This window comes from Miniopterus schreibersii (assembly GCF_964146895.1).
Source record: "Miniopterus schreibersii genome assembly, chromosome: 3".
In the NCBI taxonomy this organism is placed as follows: domain Eukaryota; kingdom Metazoa; phylum Chordata; class Mammalia; order Chiroptera; family Miniopteridae; genus Miniopterus; species Miniopterus schreibersii.
In genome coordinates, this window is record NC_138103.1 from 4,913,490 (window position 1) to 4,937,489 (window position 24,000).

Genomic DNA, 24,000 nt, shown 5'->3' on the forward strand with positions numbered 1-24,000 from the left:
TCAACAATAAAGATAAATTTAAAAAAAAAAGTTCAAAGGAAGGAGATAGTCTTCCTGGTTTCACCTGGGCTCCTCCTTCCTGCCCTCCAGCCTGGAAACTCCCTCACTGCAGTAGATTTGAGCAATGAAAAGTGCCTTGCCTATCAAGAAAAAATTACACGGCACACCAAAAGGGGGAGAACACAATCTGAAGAGGCAACGGAAGCGTCAGTACCAGGCATGGCATGGATATGGGAATTACCAGAATGGGAATTTAAAACAACTATGATTAATATGCTAAGGGCTCTAATGGAAAAAGTGGACAACATGCAAAAACAGATGAGCAATGTAAGCAGAGAGAGAGAAATCCAGAGAAAAAAATAAAAAAGAAACACTAGAGATTAAAAGCATCTATAATGTAAATAAAGAATGCCTCTGAAGGGCTTTTTAGTAGATGGGCTTATTATTAGTTTAGGAAGGAATCTCTGAGCCTGAGGATATATCAACAGAATCCTTGAAAACTAAAAAGCAAGGAGAACAAAGGTTGAAATAAAAACCAAACAGGAGAAACAAGATGGCGCGTAGGTCACAGCTGCGCCCGCCGCCTCCCGCAACCGTATCAGAATCACAACTAAAACACAGAACCACCCTCACTCAGAGCCTCCTGAGACCCGGCTGCACAGAAGCCCCACAACCAGGGAACTGAAGCAGCACCGAGACCAGGAGGAGGGGCGGAGACGCGGGCGGATGGGGCTGGATCCCGGAGACACGGCCGCGGCCCACACCCGGTGCCGCGGGTTAAACCCGGGAGGACATCTCCATGGGGGAGGTTTCCCGGAGGAGTGAGGGGTCCCAGCCCCACAGCAGGCCCCCAGCCCAGGGCTCCAGGGCTGGGAAGAGACGTCCCCATGACTCCGGGCTGTGAAACCAGCGGGGACTGTCGCTGAGGGTCGCGGAGGCTGCGGGAGCCCCAGCAGCTCCTCTAAAGGGCCCGGCACAGACTCACTCGGACGCTCCCTCTGCGCCCAGCGCCGGGAGCAGCCTGAAAGGACCCGGGACACTCGGGGGGGGAACTAACCTGCCTGAGATCCGGGCGACAGGTGGAGGGCGGCTTCCTCCCGGGCAGAAGGGCTGGCGGAGGCCATGGCTCCTGTGGCGAGTCCTCCCCGCACACGGCCGGCAGGCAGGTGCCATATTTGAGTCGCCAGCACCTGACTCCCACCTTTGGCCCCGCCCTGTGACTTCCGGAGGCCCCGGCCCTCCCCACCTTCGGGCTCATCCGGGCCATTTCCAGGGGCTTTTCTGTGCAAGTGGCCTCTCGAGCCTCATGCTTAGGACTTTCCTAAAATCTCTCAAACAAGCAGCAGCGGGCCCCATAGCAGCTTGATAAGTGGCCCCAGGCCTGACACTAGCGGCAGCTGCACTGGCTCATAGCTTGGCCTCTCCTGGGCACCTCCAAGCCCAGCACAAGAGGCAGCCAACTACGGTTTGCTGTGGAGCTCATGCTGGGGGGCCCTGGGCAAGGCACTGGCACAGGCTGACTTTGCACCTCCCAGGAGGCTCCAGAGACAGTGCACCTGGTGGTCAGACTTGACCACGCTGGATGACAACCCTACCACATCCACAAGTGACACTCAAGGGGCGCACTTGGTGAACACCAAAGCTCCATTGAAGTAAATATTGCTCCATAGGGGTGTCTCCAGCACAGCAGCTCTCTGGCTGTAGTTGCAGCTGGTCCTCACAGCTGACTGGCCTGGGGGTCAATTCCTCCCAGTGATGACAACAGCAACCAAGGCTCAACTACAACAGGACAGTGCACACAGCCCACAGGGGAGCACCTGGAAGGCCCAGCTCAGGTGACTGGGGAGGCTGAGACAGTGGACCCTACAGGACACCTACTACACAGCCACTCTACAAATTCCAGAGACATAGCAGCTCTACCTAATACATAGAAACACACACCAGGAAGCAGCCAAAATGTAAGGCAAAGAAAGATGTCACAAAGGAAAGACCAGAAGAAATCTCTAGAAGAGAAACTAAATGAAATAGAACCAAGCAAGCTAATAGATACAGAGTTCAGAATTTTGTTTATAAGGATGTTTAAGCAAATTATTAAGGAAATCACTGAGAAAATCGATAACATAATAAAGTACCAATTTGAAACGAAGGCTACATGAACTGAAATGAAGAATAATTTACAGGGAATTAACAGTAGAATAGAGGATGCTGAGAATCAAATCAGCAATTTGGAACATGAGGAAACAAAAAACACCCAACCAGAAGAGCAAAAAGAAAAAAGAATCCCCAAATATAAAGACAGTATAAGGAGCCTCTGGCACAACTTCAAGAGCCCAACATTCATATTATTGGGGTGCCAGAGGGGAAGAAAGAGCAAGAAATTGAAAACCTATTTGAAAAATTAATTACAGAAAACTTCCCCTACCTGGGGAAAGAAATAGACTTACAAGTCCTGGAAGCACAGAGGGTCCCAAACAAGAGGAACCCAAAAAGGCCCACAGCAAGACACATCATAACTAAAATGCCAAAGGGTAAAGACAAAGAGAGAATCTTAAAAGCAGCAAGAGAAAAGCAGTTGGTTACCTACAAGGAAGCACCCATATGACTGTCAGCTGATTTCTCAGCAGAAACTTTGCAGGCCAGAAGGGAGTGGCAAGAAATATTCAAAGTGAAGAAAAACATTGAACTACAACCAAGATTTCTCTACCCAGCAAAGCTATCATTTAGAACTGAAAGTCAGATAAAGAGCTTCACAGACAAGAAAAAGCTAAAGGAGTTCATCACCAGACCAGCACCATAGGAAATGCTGAAGGGTCTTCTTTAAGAAGAAGCGAATGAACAAAAGAATCTGACAAACTTAATAGATCCAGAGACACTGACACATGCAACAGACAATCATATTTCAGAGGAAAGAGGGAAGGAGGGTGGAAGGTGGGAAGAGATTAACCAAAGAAGTTATATGCATATATGCATAACCCGTGGACACAGACAATGACGGGGTGAAGGCCTGGGGAGGGGGTGGGAGGGAATTGGAGGGGATCAATTGGGGTGGGGGAAATGGGACACCTGTAATACTTTCAACAATAAAGATAAAGGAAAAAAAATAACCCAAACAGAGTGTCCAACTACTATGGCACAACAGCAAAAGGTATAACATGTATGTACTGGGGCTACCAAAAAAGAGAAGAGGGAGAGAAAGGAACAGAAGAAATATGTAAAACAATAAGACTAAGAATTTCCCCAAATTAAAAAAGTAAAGAAGTATTCCATGTTCACGGCATGAGTATGTAGATTCAATATTGTCAACAAGTCCATTCTTCTCAGTCTGATCTTTAGGTTCAACGCAATCCCAATCAAAATCCTGGCAAGTTATTTATATGGAAGCAAAAGAGCCAAAATAGTCAAAACAATGTTGAACAAGAGGAACAAAGTTGGAGGACTGTCGCTACCCTATGTCAAGACTTAAAGTGGCGGTAAATCAAGGCAGTATGGTATTAGGGAAAGTTAGACAAATAGATAAATGGAACAGAGTAGGGAGCCCAGAAACAAACCCACGTAAAGGTAGTCTTTGACAAAGAAGCAAAGACAATGGAATACATTTGTCTTTTCAAGAAATGGTGCTGGAACAACTGGACATCTACATGCAAAAAAATGAACCTGGACACAAAACTTACACCCTTCGTGAAAATTAAGTCAAAGTGGATCACGGACCTACATGTAGAATGTAAAGCTATAAAACTCACAGAAGATATCATAGTGGAAAATGTACATATACTTGGGTATGGCAGTGACCTTTTAGATACAACACCAATAAGCTAGATTTCATTAAAATTAAAACTTCCTCTCTGCAAAAGACAATGTCAAGAGACTGAGAAGACAAGACACAGGCCAGGAGAAAATATTTGTAAAGACACATCTGATAAAGGACTGTTATCCAAAATATACAAATAACTCTTAAAACTCAACAATAAGAAAACAAACAACCCAATTAAAAATGGGCAAAGACTTTAACAGATCTCACCAAAGAAGATATGCAGATGGCAAATAAGCATTGCAAAGATGCGCTACATCGTAGGTCATCAGGGAAATGCGAATTGAAACAATGAGACAGTATTACACACCTACCAGAATGACCAAAATCCAGAACACTGACAAAACCAAGTGCTGCTGAGGCGTGGAGCTAAAGGAACTCTCATGCCCGGCTGGTGAAAACGCAGGCTAAGGAAGCGCAAGTATCCACCTTCTCCTCGGGGTCTGTCTGGGGTCAGCAGGGCACTTCCCGGGTGCAAGTGCAGAGGCCTGCTGACCCTCTAGGCTTGTAGCTCCAGCCCAGCTCTGTCCGGCAAGACAGGTTGCCAAGGACTAAACAGCACGCCGTCCACCCCTGGGCTTCACCTGGCCTGAAACGCCTTCCTCCCTCTCTGCTCATGTAGCGAAATGTTTGGAGTAGAGTTCTGGGGTCAGACTTCAAGGGCAGACCCCAACTCCTCTGCTCACGTGCTGGGTGACTTTGGACAAAGCCCTGCTCCGCCTCTCAGAGCTCAGATGGACATACAGCACTTACCTGCCACAGAGGGCGCGCCATCCAGCGAGACCATGCGCATCCAGTGCGTGGTGCATGCAGTGCCCGGTGCAGAATCAACAGCCTGTCCCTGCTGTCTTATCGTTACTAATTTTATATTTAGCCTTTGTATATCCCCCCTCTCTCATGACCCTTATCTAACCTCTGGTCAAAATAATTTCTCTCTTTTCTTTGAACTATCAGAAGCATTACTTTACCTGTCACTGGTCTCGCGCTGGTGCGTACTGGCCAGATCCCGGGTCACCTTCCCATGTGGATACTGCGCAAGGTTCTGAAAGAAACACGAAAGAGTTTCCTCCTCTCAAGTATAACATTTTTAAAAACAAGACCCAAATCTAAGTCATCGCATGCGTTCTGGCTGTTGCTGTGACTGAGGCCTTTCCCTCCCGCCCTCGGAACCTCCCCCTTACAGGCGCCGGGTGCTGGGCCGGTGGTTCCGAGGGAAAGCTGCGCCTCAGGGGCGCGCCGCCGGCACCGAGGGCGGCCTGGAGGGGAAGCGGGCTGGGAAAGGGGACTCCAGGTGGGGCAGAATGGAGGGAAAAGTGTTTCTTAACAACCCCCTCCCTTCACCCGGGATCTCGCAGCAGCCCCGCGGGTAGCCAGGTCTGCTGGAGCCTCCAGGTGCACCGAGGTTTCGGGTTCCACCTGGGTCCGGGCGCGCACAGGACTCAGCCCAGGACGCGTAAGGACGTGGAACAGCTCGTCCACAACAACAAACTCGCCCAGTAGGTTACCATAATTTAAGAAGGAAAAAAAAGGAGCCCCGCCGTCGTTTGCCCCGGTTTCCCCTCCTCTTCTTTCCCAGGCGGGTGGACGGAGAAGGCGAGCGGCGCGGCCGCGGCGGGGAGGAGGGCGGGTGGGCGCGGGCGCCTCCGCGGACAGTGCCCGTCGCTAATCGCCGAGGAGGGGCGCGAGGATGGTTCCAGGCCGCCGCCTCCTGGGTTCCGTGGCCGGCGCACCGGCCGCCGGGCGGGGGAGACCCTGCTGCGCCGCGGGGGGCGGGGGGCGGGGACCGTCTGGCTCCGCCCCGGGGCTGGGCGGCGAGCGCGGCCGAGCCCTTAAAGCGCGCGGCCGGGGCTCGGGAAGCGCGGCCCGGAGGTTAGAGGCGCGCGGCGCGATGAGCTCGGCGCCCGTGTTCCTGAGCGCGGCCGAGGTGCGGGGCCACCTCCGCAGCTCCAGCCCCCTCATCCCGCCGCTGGAGGCGGCTCTGGCCAACTTCTCCAGCGGCCCCGCGGGCGGGGTCACGCAGCCGGTGCGCACCGTGGTGCCGGTGGCCAGGCACCGGGGGTGAGTAAGGGGAGGCCGGGGCCGGGGGCTGGGGAGCCTGGGGGAGAAGGAGAGGAGGGGGAGGAAGAGGGAGGAAGGAAGGGAGGGCCTGCTGGTGGCCGCCGGTAACGTGCGCTCCCACTCCGCCAAGTGCGCGCCTCCCGGGAATTACCGTGTCTAGGGGAGGTATTTACTGCTGGGAAAACCGAGACTCAGAGAGGTTAAGCGACCGACCCAAGGCTGCCCCGTCAGTAGGTGGCAGGGCTGGACTCTAGAACGCGCGGTGCCCACGCCAAAGGGAGGCGCAGGGGGCTGGGGGAGGGAGAGGGTCCCTAGGGCCGGGATGAGGGGCGAGAACGGAAGGTGCTTGGGGCCTCGAGGGGTGGGGAGGGGCTGAAGCTGCTCCCTCTCTCCTTGTAGTTTCCTGGGGGTCATGCCTGCCTACAGTGCTGCGGAGGACGCCTTGACCACCAAGTTGGTCACCTTCTACGAGGGCCACAGCACCAGCTCCGCTGTCCCCTCCCACCAGGCCACTGTGCTTCTCTTTGAGCCCAGCAACGGCTCCCTCCTGGCGGTGAGCAGCTCCCTGCCCTGGGGGGGAGTGGGCCCTGCCCAGAGCCAGGCTGGGAATGAGCTCCCCACCAGCCAGGGGAGTTTTGATGATGACCACACATGCCCCTCTGAGTGGCTGGATAGCAGTGGCCGTGAAGATTATCTGCGACCATGAATCTGTTTCTAGCACCCGGTACCCAGCCCACTGCTGCTCCCCATGTGTGACACTGCCGAAGGATTCGTCTCCTCACTCTTTCTGTCCCTGTACCGGTTAATCCAAACATACAACTTGAACAAAGCCAGTAGCCGAGAAAACATTTATTTAGTGAATCTCTGTAAGGTGGAAGAGCAGGAGTGTTCTGCACCCCCGGGAGTCTTTTCTGCGGGGCACCCAGTGACCTGTTTTAACGTTTAATGACAGACAGTAGGAGAAAAGAGCAGTAGTACACTTTTACTGAGCACTCACTTCACGTGCACTCTTGTAATACTTACAGTCATTCTAGCCTGGCCAGCATGGCTCTGTGGTTGAGCCTTGACCTATGAACCAGGAGGTCATGGTTGGATGCTCAGTCAGGGCACATGCCCAGGTTTCAAGCTCCATCCCCAGTAGGCGGTTTGCAGGAGGCAGCCTATCACTGACTCTCTCATCATTGATGTTTCTATCTCCCTCTCCCTCTTCTTTCCTCTCTCAATAAAAACATATTTAAAAAATTTTTTTAAATCATTCTGTGAGGTAAGTAAGTAATACTATTATCCCCATTTTGCAGATGAGGAAACTGAGTCATAAAACAACTAGGTCCAACTTACCCAGGCTTAGGTCGTTAATAAGAGGCGTGGCCGACTTCAGAAGTACTTTGTGTAAGTCTAGGGGCTGGACTCTCTTAAGACTATGCTCTTCTGCCTTTCTAACTGCCTCCTGCTGCTCACTTATCACATGCCAGTCAGGATAAATTTATCTCATTCAATTCGACACCATTCCCTGTGGGAGTTTCTTATTACATCCCCACACAGTTTCTGTTGAGGTCCCACAGTCACTTTGTTTGAGGTCACACAGCTGGTTAGTGCAAGAGCAGGAATGTCTGACTGTGGAGCTTGTCCTCTCAGTGCCTGCACTCTGTGCCCTGCAGGCTGCCTGTGATTCCAGGCAGCTGAGACCTCGCTGGGGACACGCTCCACAATTCCACCCGGACCTCCCCTGGGGCCTTAGCTCTTCCTTCTCTGAATTCCTGGCCCCCCAGGAAACCTAACTGTTCATTACTCCTCTGGGAAGAGTATCTAGCTCATCCATGGACTTGGCACCTACACTGCTTGCCAACTGTGGTTTCCCAGGAAAGTGGGACCAGCCCAGACCTTCTGGCCACAGGACAAGGCTGTAGATCCTTCCTGAATCTGCTCAGTAGCAAGTGATTCCTTTCTTGTCTATAAAATGAGAATACTGATCCTTCCTGCTGAGGATCCACTGAGACGAATAAAATACCCAGAGGAGAATCGCACAAAGGATGGGGTCATGACTAGCCAGGCCTCATTCAGAACCACCTGGGAGCTTTCAGAAACAAGGGTGACTGCCCCTCCCAGGGTCGCCTTCCGTTCATCACAGCTCGTCTCAGCGTCTGCATCTTCACACATCTCCCCACACTTGCAGCACGAGCTGAGAGCCACTGAGGCAGAGATTCGTGGTCCTTGCACAGATGTCACACGACCCGTTCCTCAAGTTCCTCCTTAATTTGGTGTTTTGAGAAGCCCGGGGCAAGAAAAGAAAATGGGGATTCCTGAGGGCGGGCGTGTGCTAGACGTCTTCACTTGTGCCAATGCATTTAGTCCTCACGATTTTTAGAAGTGAGGAAACTTGTGCTCAAAGATCAAGAGATGCGTTCGAAGCTGCGTCCCTCGTAAGTGGAAGGATTGGCTCCAGGCCCTTGCCCTTTGTAGGGTACTAGAGCACTTCCCAGGGCTCTGCTTTTAGAGCACTCCCTTCTCTTGAGTAGTGGATACGGGTGCTCCTTGCTCATTGTCTGTCCTTTTCTCCAAGGTCATGGATGGAAGTGTCATAACTGCAAAGAGGACAGCTGCGGTGTCTGCCATCGCCACCAAGGTAAGGCGGGAGCCTGGCTGTGCTGTGGAGGAGGGCTGGGGCGGGCGCTGGGGCGTCTCAGCTCGAATGCCCAAGGGAGAAGAGAGGAACTTATTTCAGGTCTCCTTTGGCTTAGCTGGAGCTCCACGTGCCAGACACGGGATGTCAGGCGAGTGCAGTGACTCACGGTTGACTAGCTGCCGTTCAAGGAGCATGGCCAGATCCCAGGCACCTTCTGTGCCTCGCTCCTGACCCTCACCTCAACCTTGCAAAGTAGATGTGATCCCCTGTGTTTGCCAGGCATAGGGAATGTGGTTCAGAGAGGCTATGCGAGTTGCTACTAAGTGGCAGAGAAAAGAATTTAAAATTTGACTCCTTTGACTCCCAAGACTGTTCTTGCCCCTGTACCCCTCCGTTTCTGGTAAAGCTGCGGCTGCCTCGTAGGCCACAGCCAGGTCTGCACAAGAAGCAGAGACTGAGCCAAAGAGACCTGAGCCCGGCTCCCGTTCCCTCGCCAGGACTCACTGACCCTGCGGCGTGCGTGGCGGTGAGCACAGCAGAGTGGCACAGACACAGTATGATTTGCTAAGAAGATAACTTAGCAGACAAGAAACCTCTTTTGAGTTTAATAATATGTCAGGATTTGCTTTTAAAACAAAACAAAACACTGTCACCAACAGAAAACAAATAGTATGTTAGAAGGTTGAAAATAAATCAGAATCTAGAGTCTTTGGGAGGGATATGTTTTAAATTATCCAGAAAAGGCTTCACTGTGAAGGTGACATCTGAGTAAAGACTGAAGGAAGCAGCAGTGGAAGGGGGGAGGAGCTCTCTGGGCAGAAGGAAGCGATGGGGGGTTGCTGTTCCTAAGCAGCGTCAGGGCCGCCTACTGCAAAAACAGTATTTTTAGAGGTGAGAGTTAAGAAGAGGAGACCTAGAGGGCTGAGTGTGGGGCTGTGGGAGTCTGCAGCCTTTCACATGAACTGGAGGACAAGGCCTGGGCGCTCCGGTTCAGAGGCCTGACTGGAGGAAATGTGATCCCGCAGAGGGCTGGCCCGCAGGCACCAGGTGCGCAGGCTTTGCGCCTGTCCCTGCGGCGGGGAGGCCAGGATTAACCGGCAATCCTGTGGGAAGGGAGTGGCCTCAACACACACCCTGATGAACTGGCTTGGTGTTTGTTTTTGTCTTATTGTTCAAAATATTACAGATGTCTCTTTCTGTCCCCAGTGACCCCTTCTGCCCCTTCCACCCCCCTCCCCAGGCCCTCACCACACCAATGGCTGTGCCCTCTGGTTGTGCATATATGTATATAAATTCTTTGGTAAATCTCTCCCCCTCCAGCCCCCTGCCCTCTCCTTCTCGCTGAGATTCGTCAGCCTGATCCATGCTTCCATGTCATTGAATCTGCTCTGTTCGTCAGTTTATTAAGTTCTTTAGATTCCACATATAAGTGAGATCATGTGATGTTTGTCTTTCTCTGCCTGGCTTATTTCGATTAGCATAATTTTCTCCAGGTCCTTCCATACTGTCCCAAAGGGTCCGAGATTCTTCTTCCTTACAGCTGCATAATATTCCATGGTGTACAGGTCACACAGCTTTTTCACCCACTCATCTACTGATGGGCACTTGGGCTGTTTCCAGATCTTAGCTATTGTAAACTGCACTGCTATGAACATAGTGGTGCATATATTCTTTCTGATTAATGTTTCAGGATTCTTAGGATATATTCCCAGAAGTGGGTTCACTGAGTCAAATGGCAGTTCCATATTTAATTTTTTGAAGCAACTCCACACTGTTTTCCACAGTGGCTGCACCAGTCTGCATTCCCAGCAGTGTACCAGGTTCCCCTTTCTCCACAGCCTTGCCAGGACTTACCGTTTGATGATTTATTGGTGGCAGCCATTCTGACAGGTGTGAAGCGATATTTCGTTGTTTTAATTTGCATCTCTGATGATTAGTGACTTTGAGCATTTTTTCACATGTCTCTTGGCATCTGCATGTCCACTTTGGAGAAGTGTCTATTCAGGTCCTTTGCCCATTTTTTTTTTTTATATATCTTTATTGATTTCAGAGAGAGGAAAGGAGAGGGAGAGAGGGAGATAGAAACATCAATGATGAGAGAGTCATTGATCGGCTGCCTCCTGTACCGCCCCGACTGGGGATTGAGAGCCCACAACCGGGGCATGTGCCCTGACCGGGAATCGAACCCTGAACGCCTGGATCCTGGGTTGCCGCTCAACCACTGAGCCATGCCCGGCCGGGCCTTTGCCCATTTTTTAATTGGGTTTGTTTGTCTTTCTCTTGCTGAGTGCTGTGAGTTCTTTGTACACTTTGGAGATTAGCCCCTTACCAGATTCAGCCTTGGCAAATATGTTTTCCCGTATGGTAGGATTCCTTTGCATTTTGAGGCTGATTTCTTTTGCTGTGCAGAAGCTTTTTAGTTTGATGTAGTCCCATATGTTTATTTTTTCTTTTGTTTCTGTTGCCCTAGGAGATGTATCAGTGAAAGTTGCACTGTGTGAGATGTCTGTAACTTTACTGCCTATGTTTTCTTATGGTTTCACAACTTACATTTAGGTCTTTTATACATTTTGAGTTTATTTTTGTGTTTGGTGTAAGTTGGTGGTCTAGTTTCATTTTTTTAAAAATTATATCCAGACCCAACTCAAATTGAAATAATAAGGGGCTCCTTTGGACATGCCCGTTGGTAACTTAGGAACAGAGTGGCTCTAACGATGCTGCCTGATGTTGGTAAAGGACGTTGGTCCTTGTCAAAATAATTCCCAACCCACTGTGTTGACTTGTCTCTGGATTTCAGTGAGGAAGGCAGAGCAAGTATGTTGACCTCATTTAATGCACGAAGAAATGGAGGCCAGGGTTACCTACCATCACACCAGGTGGCGGTGGGTCTGCCAGGGCTGCCTGGCCTTCCTGTCCCAGATCAGTAGTTTCCAAAACACGCTATGCAGCAGCATCACCTGGGCAGTTTAAAAAAAATTCAGGTTCCCAAACCCTGAATCAAAGTGCTGAGGGTGGGGCCCAAGAACCTAAATAGTCTCTGGGTTATTCTGATGATCAACCAGGTTTGGGAACCAAAGTGCTGTAGGCCCACCTCTCAGTTGCCCTGAGAGAAACGGGCACTCCCAGAGAGCTGAGACTCACTGGGTGGGGGGTGCAGAGTGCTGGCAAACCCCACAGCTCCAGCCAGGGGTCGGATAGATTCCTCTACAAGGAACAAAGGGTCTGTTTTGCTTTTTGCTCTGTGAGGGTAGAATGTTTCACTTTCACCTCTTTTTCATTTAGGGCTTTGGGAGAAGTACAGGGAGTTCTCAGGTCAGGCGGACACTGTACCCTTCTGTGCATTTGGGTTGCACGGAACCTGAGCTGGGGCCTCTGACGTGCTTTCTCAAGGTGCCACCATACAGCAGGGTTTACCCTTGCCATGCATTTATTCGACAGATATTTGAGTGCCCGCCAGGTGCCAGGCCTGTGTTCAGCATAGGGCATAGAATGGTAAGTGAAAGCAGATACAGTGTCTGCCATCAGGGAGCACTGAGTCCATGTAGGGAGACATATTAATACAAAGATCACACCGATTAATGTGAAACTACAACCCTGCCAAATACATTGAATGGAAGGGGTGAAGTGCTAGGAGAGAGTAAAACAGGGGGTCTTGATCTAGTGTGTAGGATTTGGGAAGGCTTCCTGGGTAAGGGATATCTGAGCTGAGATTTGAAGAATAATAGGAGTTACTCATGAGGGGCAGGAAGGGGGAAAAACCTGTGAAAAGGCCCTGTGGTTGACTGAGGCATGTGTTTGGGAACCTGCAAGGAAGCTGGTGTGGCTGGAGGACAGGAGTGCATGGCATGAGAGGGGGGCTGGAGAGATAGGAGGGCCAGACCATGGCAGACCTTAACAGATGCAAATGAAACACAGACTTGCCAATTCTTTGTTTAAGTGAGAACCCTAGCCAATTTATATACGTGTTTTTAATTTTCTTCATGCTTACAGGAAAAGAATGAAGTGCCGCTAATCCTGTTACGATTTAATAAATCTTATAAACATTATACTGTTTACAAAAAGATATGTCAATCATAACATTACTACTGAGGCAACAAATTACCAAGTAAGGTAACCCATCAGAATTGGACATTTCGTTTCAGAGGATGAAGGTTACTTTTACAGGACACTAGCAATTTCCTAAGCCCAAGTGTACTTCCAAGAGTAGATTGACATTAACTGAGAACAGAAAACAATTGATGTAGTTAAGGAAAAGTCACCTAGTTCTCCGTATTAGACAGATGCATGAGTGCTAGTCTTGTGGAAATTGTCATTTTGAAACCTTTTCAGAGCAGATTCTTTGAACAATAGTTTATGTCACAAGTGGTATCACCTTCTGCAGCTCTAGGAGAGGTGAACATTTAATGATATTTCTGATACTCCTTTTTACCAGTAATTGATGATTAAGAAGACTTTTACTTTTAAGTCCACACTCCAGAATTTCAGTAATTAGCATTGTAGGAAGGAGCAGACCCAAGGAGCTGAAATTTTGCTAAATTAAGTAGAGAAAAGGCAGAACAAGGACTTACTTTAAAAAACAGTTCGAGGGGCAAGTGATATCCTTCCTCTCTGCCAAGGAAGCTTTTAACCAAGGACAATTTTGCCACCTGCCCCAGGGACATTTAGCAGCCTGGAGACAATTTTGGTTGTCACAATTGAGGGAGTGTGGATGGGAGGTGCTACCAGCATCTAATGGATAGAGGCCAGGGATGCTGCTAAATACCCTGTAATGCACAGGACAACCCACCCACCCACCTCCTGCCAACAAAGAGTTATCCAGCCCTAATGTAGTAGTCCTGAGGTGAAGAAACCCTGCTCTAATGCCAATTCTGTGCAAATAAGGCAGCTTCTGTCCTTGTGGGCTATAGATCAATACAAGGAAACGCACCTGTAAGCAAGTAAGAGCTGTGAAGTGTCAAGTCCTGTCGGAGGTCAGGAAGGCTTCACTGAAGAGCTGCCCTGATCTAGCTGGTGAGAGAACCCCACTCCCAAACGCAGACACGTGCACCCTCGGTCGGTGCCACAGGCCAGCTCTACCTTCCTCTTTAATGGAACACAGAGGCTGAGAAAAGATAAACAGAGGGGCTCAGCAAATACAGCTGAGAACCCGGGTCCCGAGGGCACCTCAGTTCCAGGCAGGCCTTAGTAGCGACCCAGAGCTCTGAGACGTGGGTGTGGCTTGTCCTGTCCCTAAGGGGGGGTAGCGCAGGAGAAAGAGCATGGGCTTTGGAGAGTGACAGCTGTGGTTAGGGCTCCGCTGCCCGATGGCTGCTGGGCCCTGAGCAAGCTACTGATCCTCTCTGACCTCAGTTTCCTCACGGGTAAGAGGAAGGCGGACGAAGGGGCCTAGCTCATGCATCGTGGTCTGGACTAAGATATCGCGCAGGTAAAGCACTGGCTCGTCTCGGGCTCAGTGAAGGCTCCCTCCTTCCGTCCCACTCTCCCAAGAGCAACGGAAACACGAAATGACATCGCCTTGATTTCCCAAGAGACTTTGAAAAACCTGTCCTTGAACGCTGTAAGGGGGTCGCCATGTGAATTTGGCACCTGCGCATGTTGCAGTGTGATCGCCGTGGAGCGATAATCGGCGCCTCTGTCCTGCTGACTGTCATCCTTTCTTGTCAGTGGTTAGAACAGTTACGTTCTAGCCTCTCAGCGGGATTGCTGGTTACAGTACAGTATTGTTGTCTGTGTCGCCTAGACCCTGCCTCAGGTCTCCAGGGCTTAATCTGAAAAAGCCAAACTCCTGAAAACAGAGAGTTCAGTGGTGGTTCCCCGGGGACGGGTCGGGTGGGCCAGGTGCTGCCAGAGAGCGCTTGAGGGAGCCGAAGGGAGGGCGGGGGCCACCTACACTCAGACGGCATTCGTTCCTCACCCGGCTGCCGGTGTCTCCCTTGACCTTTGCCGTCTCGTTTCTCTCAAATAGTTTTTGAAACCACCCAGCAGTGAAGTGCTGTGCATCCTGGGGGCTGGGGTCCAGGCCTACAGCCATTATGAGGTCTTCATAGAGCAGTTCTCCTACAAGGAGGTGAGTCCTGGGAGGGCCGGGGCGGACCCAGGGGGAGGGAGCTGCCGGGACCTCCCTCGGGCTCTGCTCCGTCACTACAGCAGGGCTAAGCTGAACCAGTTTGGTGGAGAGCCCCATCTAGACCATTATTTAAATGAATTTGCCAGAAGTCCTGGTTCAGAGAAGCAGGGGAGGCCTGAATCACCTCTTTCCAGTTTCTCAGTTCATAGGGTTTGCCTGAGGATGCAGCCAGCCTATCCGGTTAGTTAAAGGATTATATCATATCTGTTAGATAGATACGGTGCACTCACTTGTCCTTCTGGCCCCTCTCTGTGCTTATCTTAGGAGAATCTGGGAGTCTTTCATATTTGGGGCTGTGGATCCAGGAACTGGGAATGAGGTCTGGAGAGCAGGAGGCCACAGCAGCCCAGATATGGGCCCACCTTTCCCCAGCCACAGCTCACACTTCCTACTGGGAACATTTGATTCTACTTTTATTTTATTTTTTGTACACGTGTGAGAGGGCTGGGGCAGATTGATTAAAGTATGATTTGTTTTAGGATAAAAATAATAACTCTGCTGTGAGGAAGGTGGACTCTAGGGGAGAACACAACAGAAAAACGCCCTTGTATCTGTTTTCAAAAACAATAGCTCACATTTTCCAATCTTTTCTCACCAGCGTTTTATAAGATAGTTTTAATCATGTTAGATGTACCAAGTTATATATCCCACCTTTTCATTGAATGCTGTAACAACATTACTTTTACAGAGTCCTTAATTTTTGTATAATGTTTGTATAACTTTCTATCAAGAAGGGTGGTATGAGTAGCCATTCTCTTATGACTGGGCATATTGCATTGGTTGTCACCTTGGCTGATGCATTTACTTACACATAGGTTAATTTCCATATTATATTTCCTTATGAGAGATTGTTTAGGTCTCATTTTCAGTTGAAGGCCGACAACCGCCTCCCCAGGCATGAACATCTGCTACGCAAGCTCTCACATCCCCACCTCCAGGGTTCTAGTTGTAGCTACTGCTCTGGGCCTTTACCTCTGCTGCACCATTCACTCCTCAGACCTTCCGATCTTTAATTCCCTACACACCCTTCAGAGACCAAGTTATTCTACGCAAAGCACTGCCATAGGCAATCCCATACCTTCTACAACTCCTCCACAGGCTCCCAAACATAAAGTGTGAACTCCATGCTGACTTTGCCCAGCTGTCATTTGCATTTTACAGACATGAGAATTTAGGCTGAATGAAGTGAAGTAACTCCAGGACCAGTAAGGGAGAGAGTAAGTTGATTCCAACCCTGTCCGGGTCCAGAACTTGCTCTGCTAATTATTGGGCTATGTAGTAGCTATTAAATTAATGATGCTGTATGTCCTGGGCTAGAATGGAAAAGCTTCTCCCCTAAACTGGGGGACATCTGTAATACTCTCAACAATAAAGATAAGTAAATAAAAATTAAAAAAGAAAAACTCCCCTTCCTTGCAAAGGAAGGGCTAGAGAAAGGTCTTTTTCAAATATCTGGCCAGGTGTCTGCCCAGATTAATGTTGTATCCTTCACAAGGTGCCTGTTCTCCCTGAGGGGTGATTTAAATAAGCACATCCCTGAGTGAGCCCAGAGGGGCTCACCTTTCCTTTGGCACCTCTGGGCTTGAGGAAACATAAATAGCAAACAATCCTGGCACCAGTGTCCCTCTTGTCACCCACAATGAAGGTGAGGATATGGAACCGCACCAAAGAAAATGCCCAGAAGTTTGCGGACACAGTGCAAGGAGAGGTGCGGGTCTGTTCATCGGTCCAGGAGGCTGTGACAGGTGCAGATGTGATCATCACGGTCACCATGGCAACAGAACCCATTTTGTTCGGTGAATGGGTGAAGCCAGGGGCTCACATCAATGGTAAGCAGAGTGGCTTCATGGGTAGCTGGTGGGCAGACTCGTTGGTCCCTAGGCTGGACCAGGGAGCTGCATCTGCAGAGCTGTGTTACCTCTGCCAGATGCCCGAGCTTCTTAAGGGCCTCAGAAACATGTGAGCCCTGGAAAACAGTACTCATTCCAACACATGGAGCAAAAATCGCAAACCTGAACCCAATACAATTTCTATGTAGTATAACATTTTGTGGTAAACCGTCAGTCACAGCTCAGTTTTAAAATGTAATGAAGTTTAAATAACAAAGCCAAATGACTCATTTATTCTTAACAATTAGAACTACAAAAAATTTAATTACAGTCCCAAAGAAATTTAATGTGAAATGTGAATGCTTTATAATATGTGATTGGATGGGCACAGCTCTACACATAAGAGTTCCTGGGGCCTCTGAAGATCCTCAGATGGCCCTGGGGTAACAGCAAGAGCTATTGCAGGTGCTGTTTTAAATTCTTTATGTGTATTTTATGTCATTTAATCCTTACAACAACCTCAAAAGAGATTAGGAGCTATTATGATCACAACCCCCATTTTACAGCTGCATAAACTGAGGCACAGAGAAAGTAAGCCACCTGCTAACTTGTCCAAAGTCAGAGGCCCTTGGTGGCAGAGCTGGGATTTGAACTGAGGCACTGTGCCCTCAGAGCCCAAGCTCTTAAGTACTACCTGGCATTATCTTTCAATACGAAGACTGGATCCTGGTGCATGAGCAGGCAAAGACTAGAGGATTTAAACATGCTGTCGCTGCCCCATGTTTCAGTGACAAGCACGTGGTGTGAACTCAGAACCTGAGATCTCTGTACACACTGGCAGGCGAGCCCGCAGGGCCGAGGGTCGTGCCTCTGCGTCATTTGCTGGTGCTTATGAACTGCCTCGTGCCAGGCACTGGGTAGCTGCCGGGGCTGGCACAGTGGCCGGCATGCAAGGTCGCTGCTTTCCTGGCCCTCACATCCTCTGAGGGGAGATAGACAGCAAAGAAGTAAACAAATAGATGGACTGGTAGTCCTGTGAAGGAAACAAAGCACACGGAAGGTCTGAGCCTGCAGGACTGGTGTTAGGATGTGGGTCCGTGGGGTCGGTAGGAGGTGGTAGGTAGGAGATGGATTGAGTCTGGCTTTATGGACAGTAAGACCCTTTCTGAAAGGATCTGGGAAATCAAAAGAATCCAGCCCTTGGTGAAATGGGCAAGAGCTGAATCTTCAGCAAGGCAGACTTGATTTTTTTTTTTTCCAGCTTAAAATAGCACATATTTACTATCTCACAGTTCCTGTGGTTCAGGAGACCCCAGGAGTCTGTGGGTCTTCTTCTTACAAAGGATGAAACCAAGGTGCTGTCCAGGCTGCAGTCTCATTGTGGCAGGTTCCTTACATTGTAGGATGAAGGTGCCCGTCTCCTTGGGGCCCCTCTTTGCTCCTAGAGGCAAACCCCACATTCCTTACCACATGGATACTCTGTCTTCAAAGCTGGTATTGGTAGAACCGCACTCACATCAGATCCTTCTCACACTTGGACTCTTTCCCCAGGGAAGGCCAACCTGATTTTGAGTCAAGACGTCTCTTATATTCCCCTGGCCTAAGATCAAATTGGTTTATGTGTTCACAGAGGCAGCATTACAGGTGCAGTTGACAAGGAAACAGCAACAATGGATTTTACTTGCTTTACAGCTTGGCTGAGAGGCAGGCTCGGTTCCAGGCACCCCTCCACGCCCTCCTCCTGCTCACACCCCAGTGGCCAGTGTCTGACCCTCGCCCGCTCTAGCCCCTCTGAAGCAAGGCCAGAGCCCAGGCTGAATCAGGCCCCCCCCTGCTGCCTGGCCCACCTCCCTCTGCCTGAGTGGGCGCACACAACCCTTTGAGACCTTGCCCCGCTCAGAAGAATGGGGGGAACAGAGCAGCTACCCAGTGCCTGAGAGAGGAGGAGAGGAGGCCTGAGAGGCCGGGAGTTTTCCCACCATCTGGTGATTTATTTACGAGCTTCGTTAGTGCTTTTGTTCTGTAGATCTCCTCACACAGAGTCCTCAAGACTGACATTCTTACACAGCTCTCTTTGAAAATCAGACTGAGGGAGCGTGTGAGAGTGAGGAGAGGGGACAAGCAGAGAAGACTGGAGGGCGCGCAGTGCTGCCTCTGTTGGTTAAGGCTTTACGGCGCTCTCCAAAGGCTGGCTGGCCTGGGCTGGGTCCAGCCAGCAGATGTCTTTTGTTTGGACCATTGACTGTTCTAAAAATCAAGAAATAACACATGCAATTAGATTTCCAGCTTCTGTTGAAAAGAAATTGGAATAGCTAGAGGTGGACCTGCATTCTCACATGCCTCCCATTAGCTGGGGCTCAATAACAAGCGTCCCCTTGAGAAGGGCCTGCTTTCTTCTGTGTATTTGGGCCTCACCATTTCCAGTCCAGTCCCTCTGACCAGCTGCTCACATTTACTACCTGCCGGCCCTGCAGGCACATGGTTATGGCCTCTGCGTTGTCCTCTGTGCCAGCACCAGGAGTCGGCATCAGGGTCTGGGCTCTGCGGAGGAGCTGAGAGCTCGGCACCAGGATGGAGCCGTTCACTTTTTATTGGGCTTTCTCCAAGACCCTGACCCTGGGCTCGCTGTCACGGTTAAGAGAGAAGTGGTTAGAGGCGAGGAACAGGAATGATGATGAAGAGACAGACGGACGAGTGTGGGGTGTGAAGGAGCTGCAAGTGATGCTTCTGTTTCAGGGTTTGGGTAAGGAAGTCACTGGCCCCATAAATGGAAGAGGCCTGAAAGGGAGGCCACTGTCTCAGAGCCTCAGGTATACATGCATTAGACACATTACCTTGACAAGCACCTTAATTTCTTTGAGCCTCAGTTAGTGCATCTTTTAAATGGGAATCAGACATGAAGTGAACTTGTAGAGATTATAAATAATATGTGTGAAACATCTCCCAGATAGTAGGCACCCAATAAATGAATGCTAAGTTGACTCGCAATCTTTTAGGAATGAAACGGGATCTGAAATGGAAAGGCCAGCAATGGCAGGGGCTGTTCTCATGAATGAGTATTGAGCTTTGCTTGACCGGAGGGGGTTGGCCCAGGGAGATGAGGCATTCCCAGTGTGAGTGTGCCCGCTGTCTTCCGTTCTCGGGCGTGGTTAGTATCCCTCGTCCTCTCTGGGCTCAGGGCCTGTTGTGCTGTTTCTCAGCCGTGGGAGCCAGCAGACCCGACTGGAGAGAGCTGGACGACAAGCTCATGGAGCAGGCTGTGCTGTACGTGGATTCCCGGGAGGCCGCCCTCAAAGAGTCTGGAGATGTCCTCCTGTCAGGGGTGAGCCTCTGCTCCTGGTGGCTGCTTCCCAGGTGGCCTTGCCTGGGCCTCAGGCTTTCATTCGCTTCCCCTCCTGTTTGGCCTGCACCAGGCCTCACTTGCCCCCACCTCTTTGTGGGGCAACAGGGCCTAAACATCTCTCTGTCATTTCTGATCCCGTCTTAGGGTAACATGGCCATTTTGCTGGTGACATGTTTTCTTATCCCCTTGGCCTGGAGAGAAAGGCTTGCTGGGTTTTTCCAGTAGACGGGGCTGTCCTAGAAAGTGGTAGGATTAGGAAATGGCGGCCAGGTGCAGCCTAGAAACCTTCCCAGTGTGGCCCACAAAATAGAACGTGGGTTAGCCGCCTTCTGGCCTTTTTTCTCTCTTGTAACCAGGGCAGATAAGCCAAAAGGGGGCTCCCGAAGTGAGAGCTGAGATAAGAATATGCCCATTTCCTAGGACGCAGCATCCTGGCAGACACTCCCCAGCCACAGACTTGTCTCTGCATTCACAGTATCACACGTGCATGGTCCCCAGAAAGGATTCCAGGGGGAAGCATCCTTCTGATAGCATCCCGTTTACAAATGGTCTCTTTATCCAGTTTATCTCTTACCCACTTCAAGGGAGCCCTCCCTCCCTGCCTGGGGCCGACGTGAGCTCCACGGCCTGGGCCAACGTGTGTTCGTTTCACAGGCCGAGATCTTCGCTGAGCTGGGAGAGGTGGTGAAGGGCGTGAAGCCAGCCCACCGGGAGAAGACCACAGTGTTCAAGTCTCTGGGTGAGGCCACTGCTCCCAGGGCTCCATCTAACCCCTGGTGGGAGGAGGAAGCAGTCAGCAGGCCCCATGCTGGCCGAGTTGTGACATCCATCATTGGGGTTCGTTGTTTACGCATCTTTGTGCAGTGGCTAAGCCCAAGAGCTCTGGAACTGGCAGTCCAGGGTTGGCCTCCCGTCTCTGCCCCTTGGACCTCACCTCTCCAAGCCAGGGTTTCTTCACCGCCTTGAGTTTTTGTGAGTGTTAAGTGAGGAGTGTGCGTAAGTGATTCTCACACAGCATGCGTCATAGTCTGTCATTTAGACACAGATGTGAATGGAACTGCTCCAGAAGTGGGGATGAAAATTAAAATGTTTAAAAAATTGAGAGCTTAAGGGAAATGGCAGGGAGACCCAGCGTGAGAGAGACTCGGATATTCCCTCCTTCCCTGCACCCCGCTTGCTGACTCAGGCAGAGCTTCCACAGGGAGCCCACCACCAGCTGAGCTGGTACCAGCAGAAGCCCAAGAGAGGATGGGCTCAGTCTGCCCGTCAGCCCAGCTCTCCCACCCTGCCAGACACACATAACAGCCGGTATTCAGCTGATATACCTAAAATACTGACACTCCCGAACTGGTTGGTAGATGAGTTGCCACCCCCCAGGACGCCCCCGGCCCACTCTGAAGCTCCTCCGCTTTTCCGTGATCCAGCCCCCGCGCTTCGGTGGCAGCGGAACCTCCAGGACGCTTCTGCCACCCTGCATCAGGCCCGTCGGTCAGCAGCGGTGCCTTGCTAGTTCCTAACTATTTTTAAAATCTCTCATGCACAGGAAGACAGGCAACGGCAGTACACGCTTTACCCAGATCCGGGTTCAAAGCTGTCATCACACTGGCCAGTTGTGTCTGAAAGTCTCAGAGTTCATAGCAGATCGGAGGCCAGCCAGCCCCTCTAGGAAGCAGAACACTGCAGAAATCTGCTCTGCCCTCTTGAGCAGGTCTTGTTTTCTCACTGTGGGGACTGGTTTATCGGCCCATCCCTCCGTCCAGCAGGTGCGCATTAAACACCAGTTATGTATCAGGTTCCATACTGGGTGCAGTGGTGGCTACAGAAATTAATAAAAACCAGCCCTGCCCTTGAAGAACACGCGCCCATGTGGGGTTGCTGAGGATTCAGGGTTTGGACTAGAACAGGAGTCAGCAAACTACAGCCTGTAGGCCAAACCCGGCCCACCGCTTATTTGTGTACAACCTGCAAACTAGGAATGGTTTTTACATTTTCAGATGTTTGGGGGGGGAAATTGAGTCAGATTTCGTGACACATGAGCATTATATGAAAGTCAAACTTCGGAGTCCGTGGAGAGGGTCCGACTGGAGCACAGCCAGGCTCGTTTCTTGCCCCGTTGTCCTCACTGCTGCTGCTCCGCCCACAGCGGCAGAGACCATACGGCCCCACCTAAGGACTTACCACCTGGCCCTTTACTGAAAGTTTTCTGACCCCTGCACTAAACTTTGAGTGACACTTGAGGTTTGTTTGGTGGGCATTTTGTGCTTAGTATCCTATTTCCTGCCTTGGCTTGCCCTTCATAGACCCTCCAAGCCCGAGCTTGTTGCACGTCAGTCTTTCTCACCCTGATGGGCGTTGGCACCATGGACGGTGTATCTAGAAACTGCCAGTCCCGGGCCTGTCTCAGGAAAAGCTGTTCTGACAAAAAGTGAACCGAATTTCTGTCCGTTCCAGGAATGGCGGTGGAAGACCTGGTTGCAGCCAAATTCGTGTTCGATTCCTGGTCATCTGGTAAATGAAACGCAGCGCTGCGTGCTGAAGCGGGTGCTACAGATCAAGGGGTGTTGCCTCTAGTTGACTCATAATTTCTAGATCGAGTGAGGGAACCCAGTGCCCAGTGAGCTATAGTTTTGTGCCCATTATGTCTTATCTTAAGTAGTGAGAACCCCATTTGTGTTTGTAGTTAGAAAGTGAAATCGGGCGGCCATCCCTCTGTCCCCCAGATTCCAGCAGCACCCCCTTTCCAGGTACCTCACTAGCTTCTGTAACTCCTGGAAATAAAGCATTTTCCATTTCTGCAGCTCTTGGTTGGCCAACTTCTGTCCCTCGTGGCAAGGAAAGTGGGGGGACCTGGTGTTCCCATTCACTCTTTGGAGGAGCTCCGATGACTATAATTAAATGTTTTCTACCTTTAAAATTGAGATACGATGTATGTACTACAGAATTCACCAGTTTGAAGGGTACAATTCAGTGGGTTTGGGTCTGTTCACAGAGCTGTGCAGCCATCACCACCGTTTAATTCCAGGGCATCCCATCACTCCATGTCCACTGTCAGTCACCCCTCATCCCTCCTTCCCCGCCCCTGGCAACCACTAATCTACCTTCTGTCGTTATGGATTTGCCTCTTCTGGACATTTCATAGAAGTGCAATCAGTCACACATGCAGCCTTTTGTTTTTTGCTTCTTACAATTAAAGTTTCAGGGGACAATTTAGCTTCTGTGTTGGTCAGAACCCCTTTGTTCACAAGTGGTAGAGACCACAACTCGAACTCCTTCAGCTGAATGAGTCTATGACGAGGAATGGAATTTATTGACTCTTGTCACTAAGAAGTAACCGGCAATGCTTCCAGCTACAGCTGCATCCAGGGCCCCAGGTGTCCGCAAGACCCAGGCTTGTTGCCTCCACCCCTCAGCTCTGTTCTCTTCAGTGTTGGCTCCATGATCGAGCGAGTTTCCCCTGGTAGTGGCAGGATGGTCACCAGCAGCTCCTGAATCATAGTCTGTCGTCTCCAACAACCCCAGCAGAAATAGGCATTCTCTTCCTTAACAGTTAAGAGTCCCAGAACTGAGACTCACTGGACTGTCTGGGTCACATGCCCGATCTTGCGCCCGGCACTGTGGCTGAAAGACATGAGTGCTCTGGGGTGAGGCAGGACCTGGTTCCTCGGAAGAGGGAACCGAGAGCTCCCAGGAGCGGGGACACTTCACTTTGCCTCATTTGCTCCCTGACATACAAGACCCAAGCTAATTCTGACTGTTCTGTTCATACACTTTGAGCCAATCTTTGCGATGGTCACAGATAGAGTATTTACCCTTTAATTGGAACAACAGGAGATCTTCAGGGAATGGTACGTAAGCCTATGGAGTCCACAAGCTGGGGCGCCTTAATTAAAATAAAATGCAACTGTTCAAAAACAGACAACTTCTAATATCCCATCCTGGCCTCACAGAGGTTTAGTTATTCACTGTGATTACATGTGTGCTCCCTCCTTTTTAACCCAGCAATTTGATGGAATTCTTATATGAGGTTTTAAAATCCGCGTGTCTTCCAACTAGAAACAATCAACTCAATGGGGCAGTTAGAACTAAATCCTACAGGCTGGTTCCGGCAGCACTGCCACGGGCCTGCCTCCCCTGTTCTCTCAGACCACCTTTGCACGTCCCTCTGCTGTGTTCTGTCCTGCGAGTGCACTGTGGGTTCCAGCTGCCTCTGCT

The 24,000-nt window shown here is 50.4% G+C and overlaps 1 protein-coding gene across 1 annotated transcript; it reads left to right on the forward strand.

The window, feature by feature from the left end:
• The first annotated feature begins 5,609 nt into the window (after positions 1–5,609).
• Positions 5,610–22,585, forward strand: CRYM (crystallin mu). Its single transcript, XM_081133250.1, has 8 exons — positions 5,610–5,866; positions 6,266–6,419; positions 8,427–8,489; positions 14,455–14,556; positions 16,262–16,445; positions 19,646–19,767; positions 20,443–20,527; positions 22,240–22,585. Exons 1-8 carry the CDS (start codon positions 5,697–5,699, stop codon positions 22,302–22,304), a joined length of 945 nt encoding a protein of 314 aa, XP_080989376.1. The 5' UTR covers positions 5,610–5,696; the 3' UTR covers positions 22,305–22,585.
• Positions 22,586–24,000: the final 1,415 nt, after the last annotated feature.